The sequence below is a fragment of the Opisthorchis viverrini genome (assembly GCF_000715545.1).
Source record: "Opisthorchis viverrini unplaced genomic scaffold opera_v5_250, whole genome shotgun sequence".
Classification (NCBI taxonomy): domain Eukaryota; kingdom Metazoa; phylum Platyhelminthes; class Trematoda; order Opisthorchiida; family Opisthorchiidae; genus Opisthorchis; species Opisthorchis viverrini.
In genome coordinates this window covers 385,201-407,187 of record NW_008751905.1, presented here as the reverse complement: position 1 = coordinate 407,187, position 21,987 = coordinate 385,201, and the positions used below count along the sequence as shown (strand labels likewise).

Genomic DNA, 21,987 nt, shown 5'->3' with positions numbered 1-21,987 from the left:
ACGCCAAAACTGTCTTTGATAAAATTGGCAATGTGAAGAGCGATGTACTCTCAGGGTCAATGAACGGAGGACACCAACTTTTCATGTTCAGAATTTGAAACGAGGCACCAGTAGCGACGCATTTAAAGGCGCTGTTTCGATCACGTCACCGAACAGTGGGAGGACTTGAATATCAGTGTTACGTATGTGTGGCGATGGTACTAGGCCACTGGCTGAATATGAACGGTCAGGTCGACAGATGTATGTCACGCATGGCTGAGACGGTCGCCGTTAAACACCACAAACCAACGGTATGTGCGCAAGTCAACTCTGTATCAATGGAATTGTATGACTGTTGGATCGAATTTCGAAGCTCATATTGTAAACTACATTCAGGTGCCATTTCCTCAGTATGCAGAAGATGAAGTAAAATCAGTAAGATTAAGCAGTCTGTCGCTTCTGATGAGACATCAGATTTATGAGTGATAGGGCCCGTTTCTAATCTATTGATTACAGGTTCGCTTGACAGGTTTGTGTATATTTCACTGAGCCACAAGCTCTACGTAGATTGGAATAAGCGAATTCTACACTGGATTAGATATTTCCAGCAGAACATTTTTGGTGGACCCGACTTCTACTAAATGTGGCTGGAAAGCCTAGTTACATTATGATGGATGACTTCAACCTACCAGGAACTGATTAAACACATTACTCCTGTCGACCCAGTTACACCATCATGGAGGCTGCTATGAACAGTAAGATGACACACATCAACAGTGAATCCAAGCACTACAGTGGTCAGTAACACCCGTCCTGCTTTGATTTCACTATGGCACTAATATGGATAAGCGGTGCTGGTCCTACCTTTGATAAGAGCTACCAATCACGCAGCCAGTGATTTACGACCCACTCCAGCTCAGTTTACCGGTTAAAAAGTATGTACGAAAAGTACCCGTCATGTAAAGACTGGACCTCACCATGGTGTGACGGTTTGTGTGCCTCCGCGACGCATTGATATATACAGGCGGGTATCAGTGAGACACTTGCAAAATCCCTTATACCAGGTTGATCAACGGGTAAAAGTCTAGCCAACATAGCCTCTTGGTCCTACATGTTAGGGGTTGGAACACGTAGGGCGATCGGTCTTTAGAAAATGTAATGCTCCGGTATTTCCCGTCACGATTTGAACATGTCATTTGAACACGGTTAGGCATGCGCTTCACATCCGCAAATTGTAAAGTGCTGCTACAAGACTGGGTGGGATCAAACCCACATCTCATGCTTATAGGTGAGCCAATCGGCGTGGTGATAAGTTTGTTTACCTGGGCAGCTGCATAAGTTTTCATGGACTGGTTGGAGATGAGATTATTTATCGAATCGGAAAGACCACGACAGCTTTTGCCAACCTCCGACACCTATGGCGCCGACGTGACGTGAGCTTGTTTTCAAGGGAAGTTTATATTGCTGTTGTGCTATCCATACTGCTTAATGGATCAGAGACGTGGCCCATACGCGCAGAGGACATACGGAAGATGCCAGTGCTCGATCATCGGTGCCTCTGAAGCATTGGTCAGGTCAGGTGGAAACATCGCACTAATGATGCTGAGGTACGCCAGATGGTCATAGGAAGAAGGAACTCTCCCGCGATAGACAATTTACTCACGCTTTATAGGCTGCGCTGGTCAGGACATGTATTCCGCTTGCTACAAGACCATCTCTCTCACACAGTTCTTTTCACCCAGCCCTGTGCTGAGTGGAAATGACCGAAATGACCCTGTATAAGCTAGCAACGAAGTGGAAAAACACTAATCAGTAAACTTAGTCGAGGGGGGCAACTTCCACCTCCCTGGATGGGGACCCCGGGACTCAAATTACCAGTGGTTGACATTGGCGGAAATGGCCCACTCGCACAGTCAGTGGCGCTTGTGCATCAAAGCTATCGCCTTCGGTGCGATTTCCAAACAAACTGAGCATGCCCTCGCCACCAAGACTTGGTTTTGTATTACACTTTCCCGTTTCCCGGTGGTCGAAACTGTGGCAGCTGGAACCGATGTGCCTATGGCACACAGTTTACAGATGATAAATCGATTGATTGAATGAATTCTGTGTTCATCCTAAGCCGCTTGAGGGGCACGACTTAACTGGGGTTTTGTGTACGTGTCTCGGAGACACTGCATACCTCGACAGAAAAGAGAAATAAGGTTTCAGAAACAGTTGACTGTTGCCTAATTTGACACAGACTACAGACATTAAAAGTTGAAAAATAGGTAAGATCTTCTGAGTTTAGTAAAGGATTATCTTGGTTCGTTTTCCTGGGCGATTGTTCAAACACGAAAAAGCAGCTGGAGGACTAGTAGACAGGCTGACTCCTGCAGATTAGTTGATTGACCGGGAGGGGTGTGCGTGAGGGCCAACGGACGAAGACCTGAAAGACTGAATACTCCCTCTGTGTTACCTTAAGCCTCTAACTTAGAAATGTGACCGACAATTCAGTGGATAAGAGGGTTTCGTTGGAGGCGTAAATACCTCATTCCTGACATTACTGCGCATAGCAGATCTCTTTGGTGCCCAAACAGGCTCATATTTTATTCCGCTGTATTGGATAATTCGCCAGCGGCCACGGTCAACCGGTGAGTGACAATAGTATAGTGATTTTGGGGTAGGCATTTTAAAAATTGTCCTTCTTGGAAAGAAGGCGACATCACTGCTCTCATAAATATGGACATGTTGGTCATCTAAAAGGAATACCCTAGTGCCCTTAAACTTACATCGAAGAGGACAGTACGATCCTGCCCCATAGCACCTGGCACTGCCGGTATCCGTAGTACGGGGAATCACTGCTCTTCGTATGATGATTCTGCTTTGGACTTCCTGTCGTGGTTACATTTTGTGTAACAAAGTCCCAGACAATGTAACCTGCCAGATCACCACAGAAATCAAGTACGATCACCACATCAAGGTAGATTGCAGCTTCGCCAGCCAATTCTGTCTAATGTTGTACTTATTCCAGAACACTAGAAAGCTGGTTTTGAAGAGCTGTGACAAGCAGCTGAGGCCTTGGATCGGTCCATTTCGGACGTCCGCGTCCAGATCAGGAATAGGAGGCTACTGTCGCCAATCTACATGTGTTCTACTTTAAACACGCCCCGTTGAGGAAAGTCACAACACCACTATTGAGGTATAAAGAACTGAGGTCGATGTTAACACGAAACTGATGCTAGTTACAAAGTAAATGGGAATCAGAGTAGCGCCCCAAAGAAATTCGTTTAGCACTACGAGGCGTGTTCACTAGTCGCCCTGATACACAGCAAGCAAAGTGTATCCGTACGTCAACCGCAGACTTCGTAAGGTGGATGGTCCGTCCATAGTTACCTCTGGAGATGTATTAAGAATTGGCCGTCTTTGTCTCTTGTTTCACCAGTGTGGGTTTACACATCCGGGGAATGACTAAACGAGCCAGATACAACGCGTGACACACGTTATTTGTTCGGTTGTGCACGAACAATCTCAGACGCCGAACGTTCATAGAGCAGTAGAAGATAGGTTTACGCCTTGGTCCTGAAGGATGTGGCTCCTATAACCGCCGACCCGGTAGCACGCCCGTTTTACCTGCCACTGGACTGCGGAATACCGCAGTGAATGGAAACAAGAGATAACTGGAACACTTCATAAGAAACGAACTAGGATCAATTCAGAAGAGATCGCTCGGTATGTCTAACTGCAGTCTTATCCACGTTGGTCGAGATGATCGTTAGAGGGAAACTGAGTCCTATGTCAAACAGCAAAGCCTCCTTCAACCTGAGTAGAATGAATTAATACAAAGGCATGTGTGCATCACCAGCTTGATTGTCACCCGCGAAGCATGAAAACTGAAATCCTACAGATGTGATCATTTTTGAATAGGTTAATCTCACATGCCTTCTACACTGCTTCCAAAAGCACTGGACCAATTGCCATTTACAGCTGGCGGTAAGCATGAATGAAGCTATCTTCTAGGAGATAGGTACTAACGGTGTACTCGGCTCTCTATAATCCATCTTACATGGCAACGCCACCTCCAGATGGATAATCTTTACCCACGACCTGAAAATATGGGAACTTGAATTTGAAGACAGCGCGGTATAAAATGCTCCCCCAGTAACCCTGTGAAGGTGGTACATCTTAACTGTTCAAGCACGGTCGATAACCAGTACACTCTGGAACCTGAATGTGAGTATTCGATCAAAGGAACAGCAACACAAAGCACACCAGGGATTTCTCTGGATCCTATACATGATCACAGGAAGTTATAAAGAAGTTAAGTATGAACATCATAAACGAGGGATTCAGCCGAGTTCCAGGTGAATCTCCCGTAACAACCAAACTGGTATGCAGATAAGTGTATAAGCTGTAACGATTATCTGGTTCGGCCGAACGAGGGATTCAGCCGAGTTCCAGGTGAATCTCCCGTAACAACCAAACTGGTATGCAGATAAGTGTATAAGCTGTAACGATTATCTTCGTTCGGCCGCCACTAGCGTACGCAACGCCAACAACTTTCCCGTGCACCGACGAACCAGGGCCCTGGAGCACGTTCAGCGTCTGGCAACCAAAATGGCAACCACATTGCGCTACCAGGAATACCTACAGCTTGTGCTCAACTCGCGCTTTTCTTATCAGGCTGGAGCAGGGGCAGAGGCAACCTCATTCGGGTCCACAAGGTACCACTGAGTGTATCCACCTCCGCAACCGAAACAGTGCACTTGGTAATTGCTAAAAACTGTGCGTCGAACGGACCGATGGAATTCCACATGTGCATCCGATGTCACGGCGTTTGATTAGGACTTCGAGGCCAAATCGCTGATAGTTGGTCAAAATACCTCAGAAAGGACGTGAACAACTCTAGGAGCGAATAGATTTATTTGGGTACCCATCTAGGCGATGAGGCCGATACTACATGGAGGGTACTCAAGTGGACTAACCACTGGTCTGCTTCAACTATGACTTGACGTTCAATACGCTGTTTCTTAGGATAAACTCAAGGAGGAACTTACTCCGTACATGAAAAGCCGGACGAATCAGTTAACTCACCAGTCAAGTGGCTGTTGCGGCTGGTTGATGGGGTGGTGCTAGATGAAGACGGGGGTCTAGGATCGAATTCTGCTCATATGACTGTGAAAATGGTGAGTTCCCTAATTCGAATAATGCGCACAATATCTGCAGTGGCAAAAAGTTCAGAACAGGCCTGAGTGATTTATGGTCATACGAGGTAAACGTTTGTGATAGCATGAATAGCTGAAGAACTGATGAGTAGAGACCACTGGGTTGAAAGCAAAGTTTACTTCTACCCAGATCCAAGAAGCAAAAGCTCAACTCCGCGTATCAGACTAACATTCAGCAGAAGTCAGTGGTTAATCACTTCACACGCTCGTGGTACGTCGCTTGATGAATGCTGCTCACTATGCCAAGCCTTTTAGACTTTGTCTTCCAAAATATAGTCGACTTCCACCTACTGACCATTCACAGAACGAGCCGTTCATTAATTCCAAGCTGTCTACTCACGACACAAGGACGTAACTCTCATTGAGCCTGTCCAATGAGCTGCTACGAAAGTGGTTGCCGGTCTTAAATCCGTGGACTATGAACCACATCTTGTGGTGTTTGACCTCTTTCCCATGGAGAATCGTAACCCCCGAGAGCTAATTCTTACTTATGCCTCGCTTGAACAAAGTTTGGTCAACAGGGTTTTCGCCGTTGATCCAGTAAACACACGGCGGAGACGTGGTAAGGTTTTCAAACTCAGAGCAAATACATCCATTGGGAAAATTTTTTATTATTTCGGATAGTTGGTGTGTGGATTAACCTTCCTCCGACGGTTACGCACTCTTCACCTAAAACCTGGTTCAAAGCAATGTGAGAAACTTTGTTATGCGAGTTTTCCCACTGGCAAGCTTACTGCACCATACTGCGAGCTTGAAGAGCGGCGCTACACCGTTTTTCCGCTCGTGCGTTTAGGGTAAACGGCAGCCACTGTACAAAAAACAAAACAAGCCAGGGGAACTTGGGTGAAAGCTTCGATAATGCAGATCAATTCACGAATCCGTGAAGATGGCCCAAGTGGTTGGAGCGCGAATTTACTGACTGGATGGTCCGTGGTTCGAACCCAACCTCTGCCTCTCGCCTCCCCCGTCTAGGCTTGGGCAACCTGGCAGTAAACCAGCCTGATACAACCTTCGGGTGGCATGGTAGCTAGACACCGGACGGGGGTGCTACAACTATGCGTCGCTGAATCCGTGAGAGCGGTCGCACTACGTCTAATCCGCAAAAAACACGCTTTGACTGGCAGTAAACAACATTTATCACAGCATGTGAATGAAAAAGCACAAAACACATACCGGCACGGGAATCTATTTCTGCCAGCTTGGATTCTCGTTCCAACACACGGTTTACGTTGTCCCTCATTATCCCAACAACCTGCGATAACATAAGGCGTTGACTTGTATATACATGCCTACCTCCTGAACTTTAGCGTGCTCATGCTGAATTCGGTCATCTGTAGGTGGTCCATAAGGCCTAACGAAGGATCATCATTACTAAATTCACGTACCTTCCATGAGAGCTGCCTGCATTCGACATCTCGTGGACAGCAACGGGCGCAACGTCGAACCGACCAATGCGTAGGAAACACAGTGCTCTGATTGGTTGAAACCACGGAATCAGGGACTCACGGACTCATGGATTGATATACAGGATCGAGGCTTGTTCTCATGGCTTCATGGTCTGGTTTGTTCTTATCTGTGTTTACCTAGCGGGCAAAAGTGAAAACGGTTTAGCACCAAAATTTGCATCCTCATTGGGGAGCTGTAAACTTACCGGCGCGAGGACCCACATGAAAATGGTTCGAACAGTCGGTGCATGGGGTGGCCCTCCCACCTACAGTTGTCCACGCCCTACCTAGGTCATAATTCTAATCACTCCTGCATACCTTGTTATATGAGTCCCTGTGCTGGCAATCTTACCACCCAGTGGTGAGAACTTCAAGAGAGATTTTCATCCCCTCTTCGATGGTCCCTTTCAGGCAAACGGACCAATCGGTACCCGAGGTGTGTCTTGGAAGCTACTACGTTTTTGGGGCAATCGCTTAAAGGTAATCAGATATAAAAGTATCCATGCTCAATGCTTTTTTCTGCGAGCTCTTCGAATGTCTGTTGTGCTTGCGTGAGCGGTTTTTCAAAGCCAGCAACTGCCTCAAATTTAAAATCAGTGCTTAATGGAGGGTAGCATCCCAGCTAACCGTAAAATGGGAGTCCCTTAAAATGGACCTACTTCGCAGAGCTTCCTGTAACTACAATAAATCATGAAAGTTGCTTGAGCCCACGGTACACTTGTCTCGATAGATCATTCCTCAATTTAAATATGTACGCAGTATCCTCTACCGAGTTGACGGGCGGGAAGACTCTGTCCATGTACATCGAAAAGTGGCGTTCGAAGAAATCATCGTGATAGGACAACTCACTATCTTTTGATAATTCACACAAGATAGAACGAAATACATGCAGCATACAAATTTCCATTAAATAGCACAACGCGTAGATTTTTATATTACCTTAGCCCAGAGGGCGGGTCTTCCGGCAGGCCCTCCGATATCGCCCTTGGAGCATTCTGGTGATGTTTATTGGAAGCAAATACCTCCACGCATATGAAGGTAAGTAGGTGGCGGTAGAATTGGAACAAGTGTGAGGGCTCTCCATTGCCCCGGCATGTTGTAATCTGGCAATCTTTGCTGGATGTGGGGCACATTTCTTGCTGTTTGGAACAGGCTAGTTCATGAGTGTGGAGAACCAATGGGTTCAAGGAAGGCACATTGCTTGCTAGAAGGTATACGTGAAGTAGAAAGTAAAGGTGACTTTCACCTGCAAGTAACTGGGTGTCTGCACAAGAAGCTATAGTTTAGTCAACGTAGATGTGCCAAACGACGTTAGATCCAACGCAGTGGTAGTGCACCCTTGAAGGCCGCGGCCACAAGTCACTCATGGATTCACGCAGTGATACACAGGATCAGGGCTTCCGCCCATAATACCCGGATCGGGTCTGCTCTTGTTATCCACTAGCTTCCGATCACCTAAGAGGCACAAGCCAAAAGTGCAGCACTCTTCCTCAAGTTGTCAGTGCAAAGCAGTAAGCCCATCAGCATATAAGGGAGCGTCTGAGAGTGTTTTGAGCTAGATGCAGCCTAAACGACCGTTTTAGGAAGGCTATTCCAGACATCAGTCATCGGAAATGTAAAATTGTTGACTAATAGAGGTGCGCGCTCCGAGCTCGCTAAACTTATTACCATATATCCGCCGTGCGTTAGTTTTGTCAGCCGTGAAAAACCTGTTGGTCTATGTTAGTATTTAGTCTTCTCGGAGACAACGGTATTCGAAAGGAAAGTGGTCAAGCACCGCAAGACACGTTTTATAGTCCACGGATTCAGGGCTGCCAGCCACTTCCGTAGCAGCTAGTTGGACGAGCTGAACGAGAGTCACGTCCTTCTTGCCTCCTGACTAGACTACCTGTTGGTATGTTCAACAAGCGGTCTGACGGGGGCCCCATAGTTTGCTCGTAAGTCCATGCGAGTAATACGGGTGAAAATGCACCGAATAATCCCTAGAATGGCAAATACCTTCTGAGGCGGTTCCAAATAGCGCAGTTGAATGACATGTTTAAAGATAACCGGGAACCCAAATCCTTTTGGACATCTACCCATGTGATGTCTTCCGGTCCATTCTCACCACACATAACAAAGGCGTTTGCTGAGTCCCTCCGAATGACATAAGGACGCACTTTTCGTCATTCACAGGTAGGTGCCAGTTCAGCGACCACTGCTTAGAAGGGTCTATACCCTTTTGGAGGGAACTGGCATTCGTACCCTAGGGTTTCAAGTCGTCCGCGAAAAGTAAACATGTACGTGTGCCTTGGCATGTTTGGGTGTGACAAGTTCCCGTGCAGAAAGCATGCTGTGTATTATTCCCCGCAAACCTCAGATACCACAATCGGGTCACTCGTGGGTTCCCCGTTTCCGTCTCTCAAGGGGAGGGTGGTTGGATTATTTATCTTGCGGTGTCCTATGTACGTAAGCGGCAAGAGCGAAGTCTAGTATCGTGACTTGTTTTCGTGTGTTGGATTGACGGGTTTTTGATTTACAGCGGTTCTGCATTTTACGACATGCCTTGAAACGAGTTAAAACACATGTTGTCATTTGACGGGCAACCTTAGAACGTGGGTATCGTCCTCCAGGATTTTCCTTCCGTATAAGTTGTACGACATGTGCATATCATATTCCCGTATGAGCTACTCAGTGCGCCGGAAACCTTTTGTGTGGCTTGTTTAAGTGTGTATGAGCAGTGCATCTACTTTTTCAGGCGACCAGTGTCGTTCTTCAGAGAGTTGTTGATCACACTAAAAATGGACCATGGATTGTGCATGCACAGCGCACCCGCGGGTGACGTACGACTATTTAGCCGTGAGATGGGAGGTTTATTTTAGTCGGTGCGGCACAAGACGCGACCACAGGTGCTGTCGGAATCTGTGTGCTAGAATAATGGTTAACAGAAAACCAGCTGCAAGGCATTGTCTGGGCAAGCCACGAGGCGAAAAGTGTTCACAGGGGCAAAGCCATGCATGTGCCCCTTCGGTTGCCAGTGGATTTACCGGAACCGGATTGTAAAAAATTTGATCAGATTGTGATCGTATTCAATATGCTAAGAGAAGACCAAGAGATTGTTCCCGTGTCTCCTTGGGCAAAAAAGTGCTGGTCGGCCGGCAATTCTCGTACTGTTTTTTAGTATCAGTGTTCAACTTACTAGCTTCTTCGAATTCTCCAACTTTCCTTTGGTCTTGCTGGCCTCCTGCTGCCTTCGTAGTACCGCGCCTGCAGCGCAAGATAGCTTTGATTCTTCGATTATTCGCGGCACGCACAAACAAACGTGTCATCCTCCAAGTATTCATTTAACGCCTTCTCAAATGTAGCACTTTCACGTTGAATTTTCAACTCTAACAACAAAGGTTTGAAGAGAAGAGCATCTGCTAGCCAAGGTTCAGGGACTTCTTGGGTCAACGGATTTGTGATCCACCTCGCCGTTTTGTGTTGTTTTTTTCAGTTGTGGTCGTTGCTTGTGTTACAGCTATGCTGAATAGTGTCTCGGGCTCTGGAGAATTCATCGGCTTCGACGCAAATTAGTTAAGGTTTCGCGTTCACACAGCATTTTGTGCCGTGATGCACTCAATTACTTTCCGGGCATCTTAGGGCAGTAAGAACAATCAGGAAGGGATATCCTTTTTTGCTGCGGCCGTGAAGTTCTGCCGCTGATCCCGCAGCTATTGGAAAGACATGCGTAAGGGGTATCGCACTCAGTTACTTTTCAGTGAACTCTCCACGGCCGCAGAAGGATTGACAGTGAGTCGCGTGTAAACGGGGTGTTAAAAATCAACCGACGTCGGAAGCACAAGTGGGATGATCTTAGCAGTGAATAGCTCGGCGGCATGGGCGCATAATGACAGTGGCAGAGACCCGGTAATCAGAAAGACTGTCAAACTCAAAAGATGGGCGATACATAGACGTGTTCACATGGGAACAGACTGTAGAGGATGATATTCTCGTATCAGTGACAAATTAGCGACCAAACATGTTCTGTAGGTATTATGGAGCCATATGCCGGTAAATGCGTTTTGCTAGGCTGTCGATTCTGACCACGGGTTTGGGTTTGGAAATATAGAGTGGATAGAAAAAGACTGGTGGCAGTTGTAAGATAGACCAGTTGGTGTGAGGACCAAATGAACCATAGTTGATATTAAAAGGAGGTCCACATACACCTAGTGAGAGTACGGATATAAGTGGACAGAGAATGGACTGTATGGAAACTAAATGCTTCGTGCCGTACGACCTCAATCAACGCAACTTTCAGTGGTCTGTCTGTATTCGACAGACTCGAAGATCCACCCCCACGAGAAGAGAACATGCCCAATTTTATGCCTCACTTGAGCCCGTTGACTCCTTATATCCTCCAACAGCCCAACAGGGACGGACGTTTTGAATCCCGCTAGCTAAGCTCCCACCCTCATCAGTGAATTTAGGTCGCATTCCCGGCTTCACACCGATTTGTCTTCACAGCCGCCCGACCTAAGCCTACACAAATTCCTAGTTTCTAGCCTGACGATGCCCTTACCTGTCTGCACAACTGACAGATGGATTAAACCATCGGAACTTGCTAATTTGGTCTCCACCTAATCTAAGCGTCAACAACGGGGATCACCTGCGCAGCACAAAGCCTGCAGCCTTCAGCGATGCGTTTGCACGAAACTATTCACGACAAAGTTGTGGTATTCACAAAGGCTCCCTTAAAACCAAACTGACAGAAAACCAAATGGAACTCCATAGGGTTGCCCCCACGCATGCTCCTGTGTTCCAGGAAATACAACGTTGTGCACGTTTCGATGAGTCTCTCTGAGTTTCCCTGCCGCGTGACATCCAACCCAGATGAGTTCTGATGGACTACGACTGCTTTTGTTCCCCAGGTTTCGGATCCGGCACTCACTGGGCTTTCGGTAGATTTTCACTAGCCAGTGGTTCCACTAGTCGAAATACCACTCCATCGGACTGCATCTTTTTCCGAAACATGCACGGAGTACCTCGGGACACATAGCGTCCTTTCATTATCTACCTACTCAACTTTGTGCAGAGAACAGAAGCATTTCCGTCCATGCGTACGTATGCCGTTTATGGTGGTCAACCAAACAGAACAACTCCTGGATTAGTAGTGCCGAATCCAACCCGTTAAATTTAGGGCCAAATAGTGATTTGTGCCGGTTAGCCCCCTAACGTTGTCGGTATTATGTATAAAGCTACCTTAGAAAAAGGGCTTCAGCGATGCCCCATTTTATTGGAGTTACAGAGATTTCTGCTGATGCCGTCTTGGGAAATCATGGGCAAAGAGTTTGGGGATTCTTGGACCAACAAAGTTATGCCCACACACTTACGGCCTAATATGTCGCGAACCTGGTTTTTCTTTTTCAAGCGTATGCAGGAGTGTGGAGTCATTAGAGTTACCTACCACTGTTTTGGGAAATCAAATGCTGGAGGAATTCGAGCAAGAATTAACCGGGTACTAATTATGGTGTATCGCACTGTGAGCATCTGACAGCGCAGTGATTCGAAGTGAAATAAATGCACACCCGTTCATTCCCTCCTGGAAATGCACTGAAACGGTAAGTCAGCGTGAATTCTGTAACATTCACATGTTGGTCGGTCGGGTCCTCTAATTTGCTACAGTCGCGTGCAACTTGTCCACAACCCAAACAGGTACACTGTCTACTCATTTGGTTTGCGAAAATTATCCCCGGCTTGTAAACACTCAGATTCAAATGCTCTCGGTGCCTCCCCCATTGATACATTTCAATCGGCGGTTAACGGTTCGAAGCCTATGGGTGTCAATCAGCGTGAAGTTGCACAATCATACTCACTGTTAAAAGCATTTACGTAAGAAATGGCCCTGAACTCTAAAATCAAAGTGCTCGGGATAACGAACTTCATTTCGGAAATTTCGTTCTATCTACGCCAGTCGAAACAGCGAGCGCTAGATCTTCAGCAGGTACATATTGGTGGAAGGAAATCCTTCTCCATATAGTTTCCTATGTTTCTGTTATTTTTGTTGCCTTGTCCTCTGGATTCACGGAAATTCTGGGGTTTGAATGTTAGTTCAGAAATAGCAACCAGTGATTACTATCCTTTACCCTGATTTATTTTCGCTGACATGAACGAGCGTTAAGTTTTCTCGAATGTAGTAGAGGACAAGCAACTGGGAGGGCTTAACGATATGTGTCTTATCGTTTCAGCCAATAAGAAGCCACCATCGATTTCCCTGACCGACACCAATTTTCAGACCACCCAGAGTGGTTTCCTTATTGAGACATGTACTTCTTGTTTATTAAGTTGCTAAAGCAAGCCAAAAGGGTAATTGACCCAACCTATTTCCACTACGAACGAGTACCTATCGAATTTATTTTTATTTGCCACTGGTGGGTGATATCCTTAATTTACTAATCACTTCGTTTGAGGTAGCAAAACCAACTCTCACGATATGGCAAAAGGAATGCATGGTGCAAAGTAGGCTGAGAACCACTGCTGTTGGTCGTGAACAACCTATCGAAGCCCTAATTATGCGTGTATATGACCTCGGATGAAAACCACCGTAGGCCGATGTGCAGGGATCACAACAATGTCCTCTCTCAACAAAAGACTAAAGAAGGTATTTTGAATCCCAGCACTCAACTACATTTCTGCGTTCAAATTCCGCATGCGTAGCCTAAAACATAGCAGCTTATCAACCGCCGAAGTTGTGTGTTGATAGCTGATATATTTTCACAGCTATCTTGAGAAGCTGGTGTCTGAAATAGAGTTATGAAACCGTGACCTCTTCTCAGGGGTACTGCTTTATTCATTCCACACCGAGATCTGCCAGATGTCTGTAACCAGCAACATGGGTTGTGTCGTATCTCTTGGTATACTGAGACCGTATTCCTGTTTTATTCAGACTTTGAATAACTATTTCAACGCACGTTCGGCCCTTTTTAGTAGGAAACCCCTACGGTTCAAGATGTGTTAGTTTTTTAATGTATGCACTAGTTCAACAGTATTTGACACCAAGCTAATTGGGTGTTGGATGCTTGCAAATGATATGACCGATAGTACTTAGCGTTCCCCTGTTATATAAACTTGAATGTCTTTGGGTTTTCCTAATGCCTCACAAACATATCAGCGGCACAGGTAGTAAAGACCTAAAACGGGGTTCGAAATTGGAGACCTCCGGATGGGACTAGAAAAAACCACAGCGGGATTACGGACGGTCGTTGGAGGGCATGTTTTACCTGCAACTACACAGGGCGTATATATATATATATATATATATATATATATTACCGAATTGTCGGTGCATTGGCGCNGGGATGTTTTTTTTCCCCCTACACACAGAGTGTATATATATATATATATATATATATATATATATATATATATTACCGAATTGTCGGTGCATTGGCGCTTACTAGTTTTTTGGGTGACGCCTTCACTCGGGACAGTCCATAATGTTCGGTGAGTTGTTTTAGCCTCGGGTATGTCAATGCCATCCTATAAGGAGTTGGAGTACTTTGAACCATATAAATTGCTGAGCTGACACGGAAAAACCACGAAGCAGTTTACAGCTGTTCCATTATAATAAAGAATCAACGGCCGTGACTTAACAAAACCGATAGCGATTGAGTGCGACATAGAGGATGTTTTGTCGGCGTAGATAAGCCGCCACGCCTTATCGTCGTTTGTGCTAGCCTGTAGGTGAAAAAGCTTAGAACTAACGTTTTCTTGAAGACGGAACACCCTACTCGTAAGGTTGCTCGCGATCAGTATCCTCCCTCTTGTGCTCATCAGGTGGGCGCAACCCCTGAATTTGCAAACGTTGTGTCCTAATTCAAACCACACTGTACGCGACCCGCGAAATACAGTCATTTGAAAAAATATTGTTTCGACCGAAAGTTCAACTGAGTGCGCTGTACGAAGGCAACCCCATATTTTGGTCGGAGCGATATTCAAGATATTGTAGCATATTTTGTCAAAGACGGAATACACCACCAATGAGGCTGCTGGAAAATAATGCTGCGCTGCATCCTGGCAGTCAATTCCTCAATTTCACCATTCAGTGAAGAATAAACAATATGACGGCTTCCGACTAAACGCTTAGACAAACTATTCAGCAAAAACACGAATCACTGAGTGGCCAAAAAGAACCAGCGACATCCGGTTGGGTAATTTACTTGACTAGCTTGATGAAAGTCCCGAGTGACCTTGTCAAGCTAGGCGCGCACTTTTAAGCCAAGGGGGATACAAACGTGATCCCTGCATCAACTGGTGTCTCCAGTCCCGGTTACTGTTTGCTTCATGGTCGATACGTCCGACTATTTCGGGTCACACGGTATAGAGCAAAACATAGCCACCTGCACCATCAGGCTTGAAGGGCACTACGGTCTTTTGTCTTGCGGGGGGAAGATACGACTAGGAACCAGGTCTTTAGGAATTCCGGTCAGCCGCGTTGTTGAGTTCAGCCAAATGGACTGTAGTCTCAAACGCTGTCTTTCCAAAACCTCCGAATGGCAGGCTTTTTACTCATTTCAGGTGCCAAATTAAGTTCAACTCTCGGATTACAAGCAGTGATAAACAATTGGGTAATTTACTCAACAAATGCACGCGTGGATCAGCAATCGTACTAGCCAAGTTTGATTAGTATCCCGGTCAGAGAATGCGAACCAAGGAACAGCCACCTTAACACCACACAATACGGGTTCCTACAATTTATTTACCCGTGTCCGTTGGGTGTCTTGCTTTGGTTATGGCCTTAGCTAGCACAAAGGTATGGAGTAATCACAACTGGAGCGACAGATAGGATGGTTTTGCTCCCGGGTATCACGACCACCGGTCTGGCGAGGTCATTTGGGGGAACTTGGGTGAATTTTATGGTAAACGGTCGACTCCAATCCTCGTAGGGAAGTGCAGCCTATCTACCTCCCTATGTACTCATACGGTCCAGCAGCCTAAGTGTGTTTTTGACGAGTAATGCAGTTACACACGTCCCAAAACAAAGTAAACTGTCAGAGAAGTGAGCAAACTTGATAAACACCAGGGGTTTCACGCGATGTAACCGGATTGCACAAGTCCAACAACGCATACGAACCATACAAGTTCGGTGGGCAACAAGAAGTTAGAAGGAGAACTTTATCGAATATACGAAAATGCAACACACAAATGTTGGAGGAATTTCAGTGAAACAAAGCCAGTAAATGCGGTTGCATACTGATCGCTCAGAGTTGACAGTTGACTAAGACAAACAATAGCCATGAAAAAAATAATCAACCAGAAGGCTTGTCCCCTGATCCAGCAGTGAGTAGCTTGGGTGAGACTTCGTCTGCATCTGCTTTGGGAGCATCGGATTTGTCCATACGCAATCGAGTGAATGATTGAGACAATTGGGACTCAGCTTCTTCGTTATCGTCACCTGATGTTTCTTTTGTGCGATTGGACTCTACTGTTTCTGAAGAGGATTCTAGAGAGAGGTAACAAGCAATAAAGAAGAAATCAGTCGCAGTAAGATCAACGTCAACTGTTATGTTAGAAATCTTAAAAGGCTAGCGCCTGGTAAAAATTGGTCTCCCAGCGTCTTGGATCATGAGATACTGTTATGTAGTTGACAAAGCTTCCCTGATACGCTTCGGGGACATGTTGCGCGCTCAACCGAAGAAAACCGACTTACATGGAGAGTGAACGATTCGACTGGATGGGATGAGAGAATAAATTTTGTGTCCCTATGCCGCTGGAAACACCAGAAAAGACTGACCTCATATGAAGGACGGGGTCATAGTCGACCGTACGTCTTGGCGAGAGCTCCTCGGTATATATTATTCTAACAAACAGGGAAGCTCTCTAGAAGGAAGCAGGTATTGACTCTATGTAGCTCAGACAAGCCAGGAGTTGGACAACGTGGAAATTTCCCCTATTTTGCTTTACAGTAACTCAAGGATAATCTTTAGGATCACAGGGGGAATCACAGACAAGCCGATATATATATATATATATATATATATATATATATATATACAGGGGGTTATAAAGGAAGGGGGTACTGGGCGTTTGCCGTACGAGCGCTGCCATTTGTCCCCGACGATTCCGCTCCTCATTTATCACAACCAGGTAAATATGGTATCATTTCCACGAATGGTCATTGAGCTTACGAACAAATTTTAGCCCTTTTAAAGAGGTAATGTTTTTCGAGTGGTACTGCGCCATACTAGCATAAATAAACACACATCAGGGAAAATAATTCGCAATTTTAAATGGAATCGCAAAAACTCGGTCGGAAAATTAGGAAAACGAAAATCTGACGACCACCCCCTATTTAAGTAGCCATCCAGTGAGACTTTTCAACTCGAAGGTAAGTATACTTTGCTGATTTTCAAACAAGCCTCAACTAAGTTCAAATTGCTTCCAAACACACCCGATTTTTAGTGCAACTTGTCAGATAATTACGATGGTAAATTATAGGTGATGCTGTACTGTGACGTGATTGTGTGCTCACGCCTGAACGGACAGATATAACAGGCTAGCAGTGGGTACAACGTCAACCGTGCAAGATTTATCGCCACTGGTTGACCTTTAGATGGTTTTTATTAAGCACCCAAACGAGCCCATTTATATCTTACACTTTGGCCGGCACATATTACCCAAGTGCTCGCATGCAGTAGTGTCTTCTTCGTCCTAACAAATCAAAGTACGGTAATCTTTCATCAGAGAAAGCACCTAAGGGGGCGGCCATACTCAGTCAAGCCTTGGAAGTCGGTGCATGATGTATGTAGTGTTGTATGTTCCACTTTACTGTCCTTAGAATCTTGAGGGCCATAGCATAATTTGTTGAGAACACTTAGGCCTATCGAATTAGATGAAAAGGTAGGAGAATTTTTATTTCCTACTCCTGGTCTACAGTTTGAATTAATGTCACTGTTCTGACTTCGATGAACCATTTCAAACTGTTCCTCCACAAGCAACAATTTCCAAATCTTACTTCCGCCTTACTGTGGCTGTCCTTCGTAGACCACTCAGAAGCCCTACCACGCGCAGATTTCGATGTGCGGGTTCCCGTAAACACAACAAACGCACTTATGAGTAACCAAGCCTATCGTTTGACATCAACCTTCTAGTCGGCTGTCCGCTGCTCAGTATAGGCTACTGTGTCAAAAAATCCTCTCAGTCTGCTTCACATGTTTCAATTAACAGAATTCAGCCAGGTGAAGCCGATGAGACACCCAGCTAAACTCTGGTTGGATCCGAAAGGCTGCTCATGAAAGTAGCGTCGACTAAATGCCTTGATTCTGGATGCAGCTCAATCGAGACAGAATTAGATCAATTACCGACGTTCCGATCAGGCAGCGGTCGTTATAGCATAAAACTAATTGCCCAAGGATGTTGCCATATTCCTTGGCTCTCATATCTCTAAACCGAATATCCGGATCATGTCCGGAAGAGAATGAATCCAGGTACGTACCATTTTCAGTTGAAGTTCACTCCATGGATTATTTTCTAAAAAGGGTCTCACTATTGCGCTCTTAAATGGCGAATGACGACCAACCGGTGTGGTAAGTTTTACCTGACTCAGGCAAATCATGCATACAGTCCTGTTTGCTCCCTACGATTGACAGAATGTAAGGCAAACGAAAAAGCCGTGAAAGCGGGTGCGCACATGCGATAAATTTCGTGTATCACTCTGAAAACTCAGTGTTATTTTCGGAAAAATTCACTTGGATAAATCAGCCAGACCTCGCGTTGCCCGAAAAACACGGGTTCACGTTGACCAACAGAACTCAGTACATATCCATGGGATGAAAAAGACGTGGATACTGGTTACAATCATCATTTTTCTGACGACTTTCATCGTGAACACTTTCCCACCAGCACACCTACGCTATCACCCGTGATAAAAACAACAGAAAAACCTTTTGGCCCTATTAATTCGATCGAATCGGCTTAGTTCTGAGACAAAAGGATAGCTTATCAGGTGGTCAACTCCGCCAATAACTGTGGACCAAAAAGAACCGTTGACTGGACTAACCGTGATGGGATTGAAAGCTCGAAAACGGGCCTAGTAACGGCAAAACAACCGGTAGTGGGTGAACTTACTACTTTTGGCCTCTACTGCTTGTTTTACACCATCTTCGAATACTTTTTTGAACTCCTGAGTATCTAAAACCAGAAGCAAGTTTGTCGTCAGTGTGAGATAAGTCATTCAAAGGAGAAAACAGATCAATGCTTTTATTGGTGCCACATAATTTATCAATCCCGCAACACGTCTGAATGTTTTAGATAGGATCGCCGCTAATGTACATCCTAAATATGTCTCGCATGAACAAGTTAAGGGACGAAAAATAATGTTCCCCTCCTTTCATCGATCTTTCACACAACCTCGAAGCTACCTGTGAGCGTCTTTTTATTCTAAGGTAGACCCACTGTGAGATGCAATCATGAGTAGTTTTTAAGCGTAGACCCTTGAATATGAAGGTCCAAATTAATCTACTGAGTAGGTTCAGAAACAGACTGTGCACATCATGTCGTAGCATTCATCATCAGCATCTTGACTGACAGCAATAAATCAGTAATACATACTGGTGCTTGACTGCCATGAAACCGTAAAGGAAGAAAGCCTCACTGAACAGTGGGAAAAGAGAATAAGTCCCATGTCCCTAAAAGGACCAATGATAGGGTGTCTACACCTTTGGAAAGCAGTAAAATAATCATTCCTGAGTATCCCATCGTAATAAGACGCCATTAGCGTAATCGACCGAACATCCTTGGCGAACCTTATCCAACTGACCTTTCTGGATATTCGTATCCCAAAACAACTTGCAAAGTACTGCATATGCTATCATCACACGCCCAGGCACGAACCGTATCCTCCATGTCCAAGAACCATGAAACAAATTCAGGTGTCGACTTTGCCACCACTGAATATGGTTGCTACTGTCTTCATACTTCTGACTAAACTCTAGCAGTTACTACGTTCAGGATAGTCCGTGTACTCTTTGAGAGCAGAATTATCTATCGAAGTTCACTCATTTTCAAGTAAAGCAAGAGGTTCAAGAAGGGTTCAGTTGAGTCCCCCGTTAGCAACAACTTGGTTTGCAATGGAGTGTATTTAGCCAGTTACGTACAATTTAGTGCTCAGGTAGATTGACGGAAACACAAGGACCCCGTCTATCTGTTGAGCACCAAGATGGACGAAACCCATAGTGGGCTATCAAACAGTTTTCAGTAACCTAATAATTAGTGTATTATGTCAAGAATTATTTATCCTTGATCCAGCTTCAAAGGCGGCGAAGTTTCCTTAGGCAGTAGGGAATCACTCCAGACGGAAGTGTGAACTAGTGGTGTGAAAACCGGTTTGAACGTAAAAATAGTTGTACTGAAAAACGGAAATTGTCATACAAACGCGTCTCTCCTCACCTGAAGCACAAGAGAATCGAACGCCCAGGAACTCGGGCTTCGGAACCTCGTCAGCGAAATCAGCAAGGGTCTGCCAAACAAAGGCTCGGTCACTGTTACAATTGGGTCGCAGCTGCATGGTTGAAGTGATCACATGGTTTGCGCAAACCTGTCAATAATAGAGCACAAAACACATTTGTTGACAGTTACCGAAGTGTCGACCAGGTCAGGCCGGCAGTCAACACCATATCGACAGGCGGGTTTCAGCAACATTCCTTTTACTATTGCAGACCTAAGCCCGAAGTATCACATAAAAAATCGTTCAGCTGTAGCTGTGTCAAATTGCCATGTCACCCGAAGGTTGTTCGAGGGCTGGGATACGGCTAGGTTGCCCAAGCCTAAAACGGGGAGGTCGAGCGGCAGAAGTCACGTTCGAACCACGGACCTTCTGGTCAGTAAATTCGCGCTCCAATCACTTGGGCTATCTCACATAAACACATTAATAACCCCCGACTAGAAAGTGTATCAACCGTGAACCGCAATTGCACATCAGTTCGGTAATGGACTGATCTAGGGTACCGGAGACGGAAGTTCTGGTCCTAGCTTCCAATACCCGGCATAAGCTGATCAAGCTGACAGAGGACCGACACGTGCAGATAGGAGCTATGGGAGGTGTAATCACAACGCAAATGATGCTGCGTACCAGTTGAAAACAGACCATCTAGCGTGCAATCCACGACGGCTCGATGTATTATGGAACTACGAAAGCGAGGTTTTTGCACTTGGTTTTTACACTGCATGCTGTTCGTTCGGCTGTCTGTCGACGAGAAACTTTACAGTTGAGTGACAAACTTTGCGAGAGGTGGATTTTGAGCCAGTAAAGCCTGTTGGCAGAGCTATTGCTACGTTCAGGAAAGGGCTGGCATGGGTCCGTAGTTTTGGCACAAAAGTTATCCGGACCTTCTTTGACCTAGCGAATAGTGTCGGTCACTTATAGGCTCATCTAGCCATCACACGACTGAGAGTGCTGAACTAACCAAATATCTGATTTCAACAGGATGACAACCCACCACACTACGTTCAAAGTGTGTGCGATTAGCTGAGAGCAAGTTTCGAGATTGGGTAGATCAGCCAAAGAGGGCCGTTTGGTCGGTTAAGCAGGTCACTGGGCTTAGACCTCTGGACACTGTATGCTGAAACTACCTGAGAGTTACAGTCAATCATCGTGAACGAGCGCAACAGGGTCACTCACGAGACATCGAAGAACGTGATGACTAGATACATTTGTGCAAGAAAGGTGGTGACGTGTACTTCACTAGATTACAGTCTACTGTGAAGGCCACGTTGCGCCAGCAAACCGTCCAGAAACGTTTTCATGAGAACAATTCAAAAAAGTGCGCAAAGATGGGATGGGATGTTGTTAACATGACTAAAACCGGAACTTTCCTTCGATCTTTACAGCAGGATTAGTTGATCCTAATTTTTTTCAGATGGGTCGGCTTCCAGATATTCACCACCGTGGCATCCTTAGGATTGGATCGCTTAACGGTGGTCAGTAGACAAATTAATGGTGGTATAACTGGTGAATCTTCATCTGTTTTAAAATTTGCATCCATGAAGGAAACCAACCAATGTCTCCCGAAGAGTGATCCAGTAAATGATGAAATAATGGGAATCGAGGTGAGGCCTAGCCGGGTTTCCATATAACTGAGCCTCTCTGCAAGCCAAACTAATCATCCGAGGTGATTGGTCGGCCAAAGATAGGCATACTACAACAAACAGTTGATCCTGGATGTCAGCACCAACAATAAGCTGTTTGTACACCTCAAAACAAGAGCCAAAGGACGGATCCTGTCCGCGATAGACCGGTCTTTATCACAATTAATATTTGCAGAGGCCAATTTGTTATATAGACCAACACGCACTGTTCGAATGGGCGTTACTTTATCCTCACGGTTGGAAAATTCATGTAATATATA

General features: G+C 45.5%; 3 protein-coding genes across 3 annotated transcripts in view; 1 reads left to right on the top strand and 2 right to left on the bottom strand.

Annotated features, from left to right (window-relative positions):
* T265_14721 (hypothetical protein) overlaps positions 1-6,763 on the bottom strand; it is a gene marked incomplete at both ends in the record, with an annotated part of 28,834 nt that extends 22,071 nt beyond the window's left edge. Inside the window, 4 exons of the mRNA XM_009174954.1 lie at positions 6,354-6,432; positions 6,474-6,531; positions 6,566-6,652; positions 6,687-6,763. Of these exons, the coding sequence (XP_009173218.1) occupies positions 6,354-6,432; positions 6,474-6,531; positions 6,566-6,652; positions 6,687-6,727 (265 nt within the window). The remainder of the gene's footprint in view (positions 1-6,353; positions 6,433-6,473; positions 6,532-6,565; positions 6,653-6,686) is intronic.
* The window catches only part of T265_08993 (hypothetical protein), a gene marked incomplete at both ends in the record, with an annotated part of 55,032 nt that overhangs the window by 3,328 nt on the left and 29,717 nt on the right, over positions 1-21,987 (top strand). Inside the window, 2 exons of the mRNA XM_009174943.1 lie at positions 7,570-7,663; positions 16,640-16,729. Of these exons, the coding sequence (XP_009173207.1) occupies positions 7,570-7,663; positions 16,640-16,729 (184 nt within the window). The remainder of the gene's footprint in view (positions 1-7,569; positions 7,664-16,639; positions 16,730-21,987) is intronic.
* Positions 15,760-21,987, bottom strand: part of T265_08992 (hypothetical protein) — a gene marked incomplete at both ends in the record, with an annotated part of 21,764 nt that continues 15,536 nt past the window's right edge. The window contains 3 exons of the mRNA XM_009174942.1: positions 15,760-16,085; positions 18,710-18,772; positions 20,030-20,177. Coding sequence (XP_009173206.1) covers positions 15,892-16,085; positions 18,710-18,772; positions 20,030-20,177 — 405 coding nt within the window. The remainder of the gene's footprint in view (positions 16,086-18,709; positions 18,773-20,029; positions 20,178-21,987) is intronic.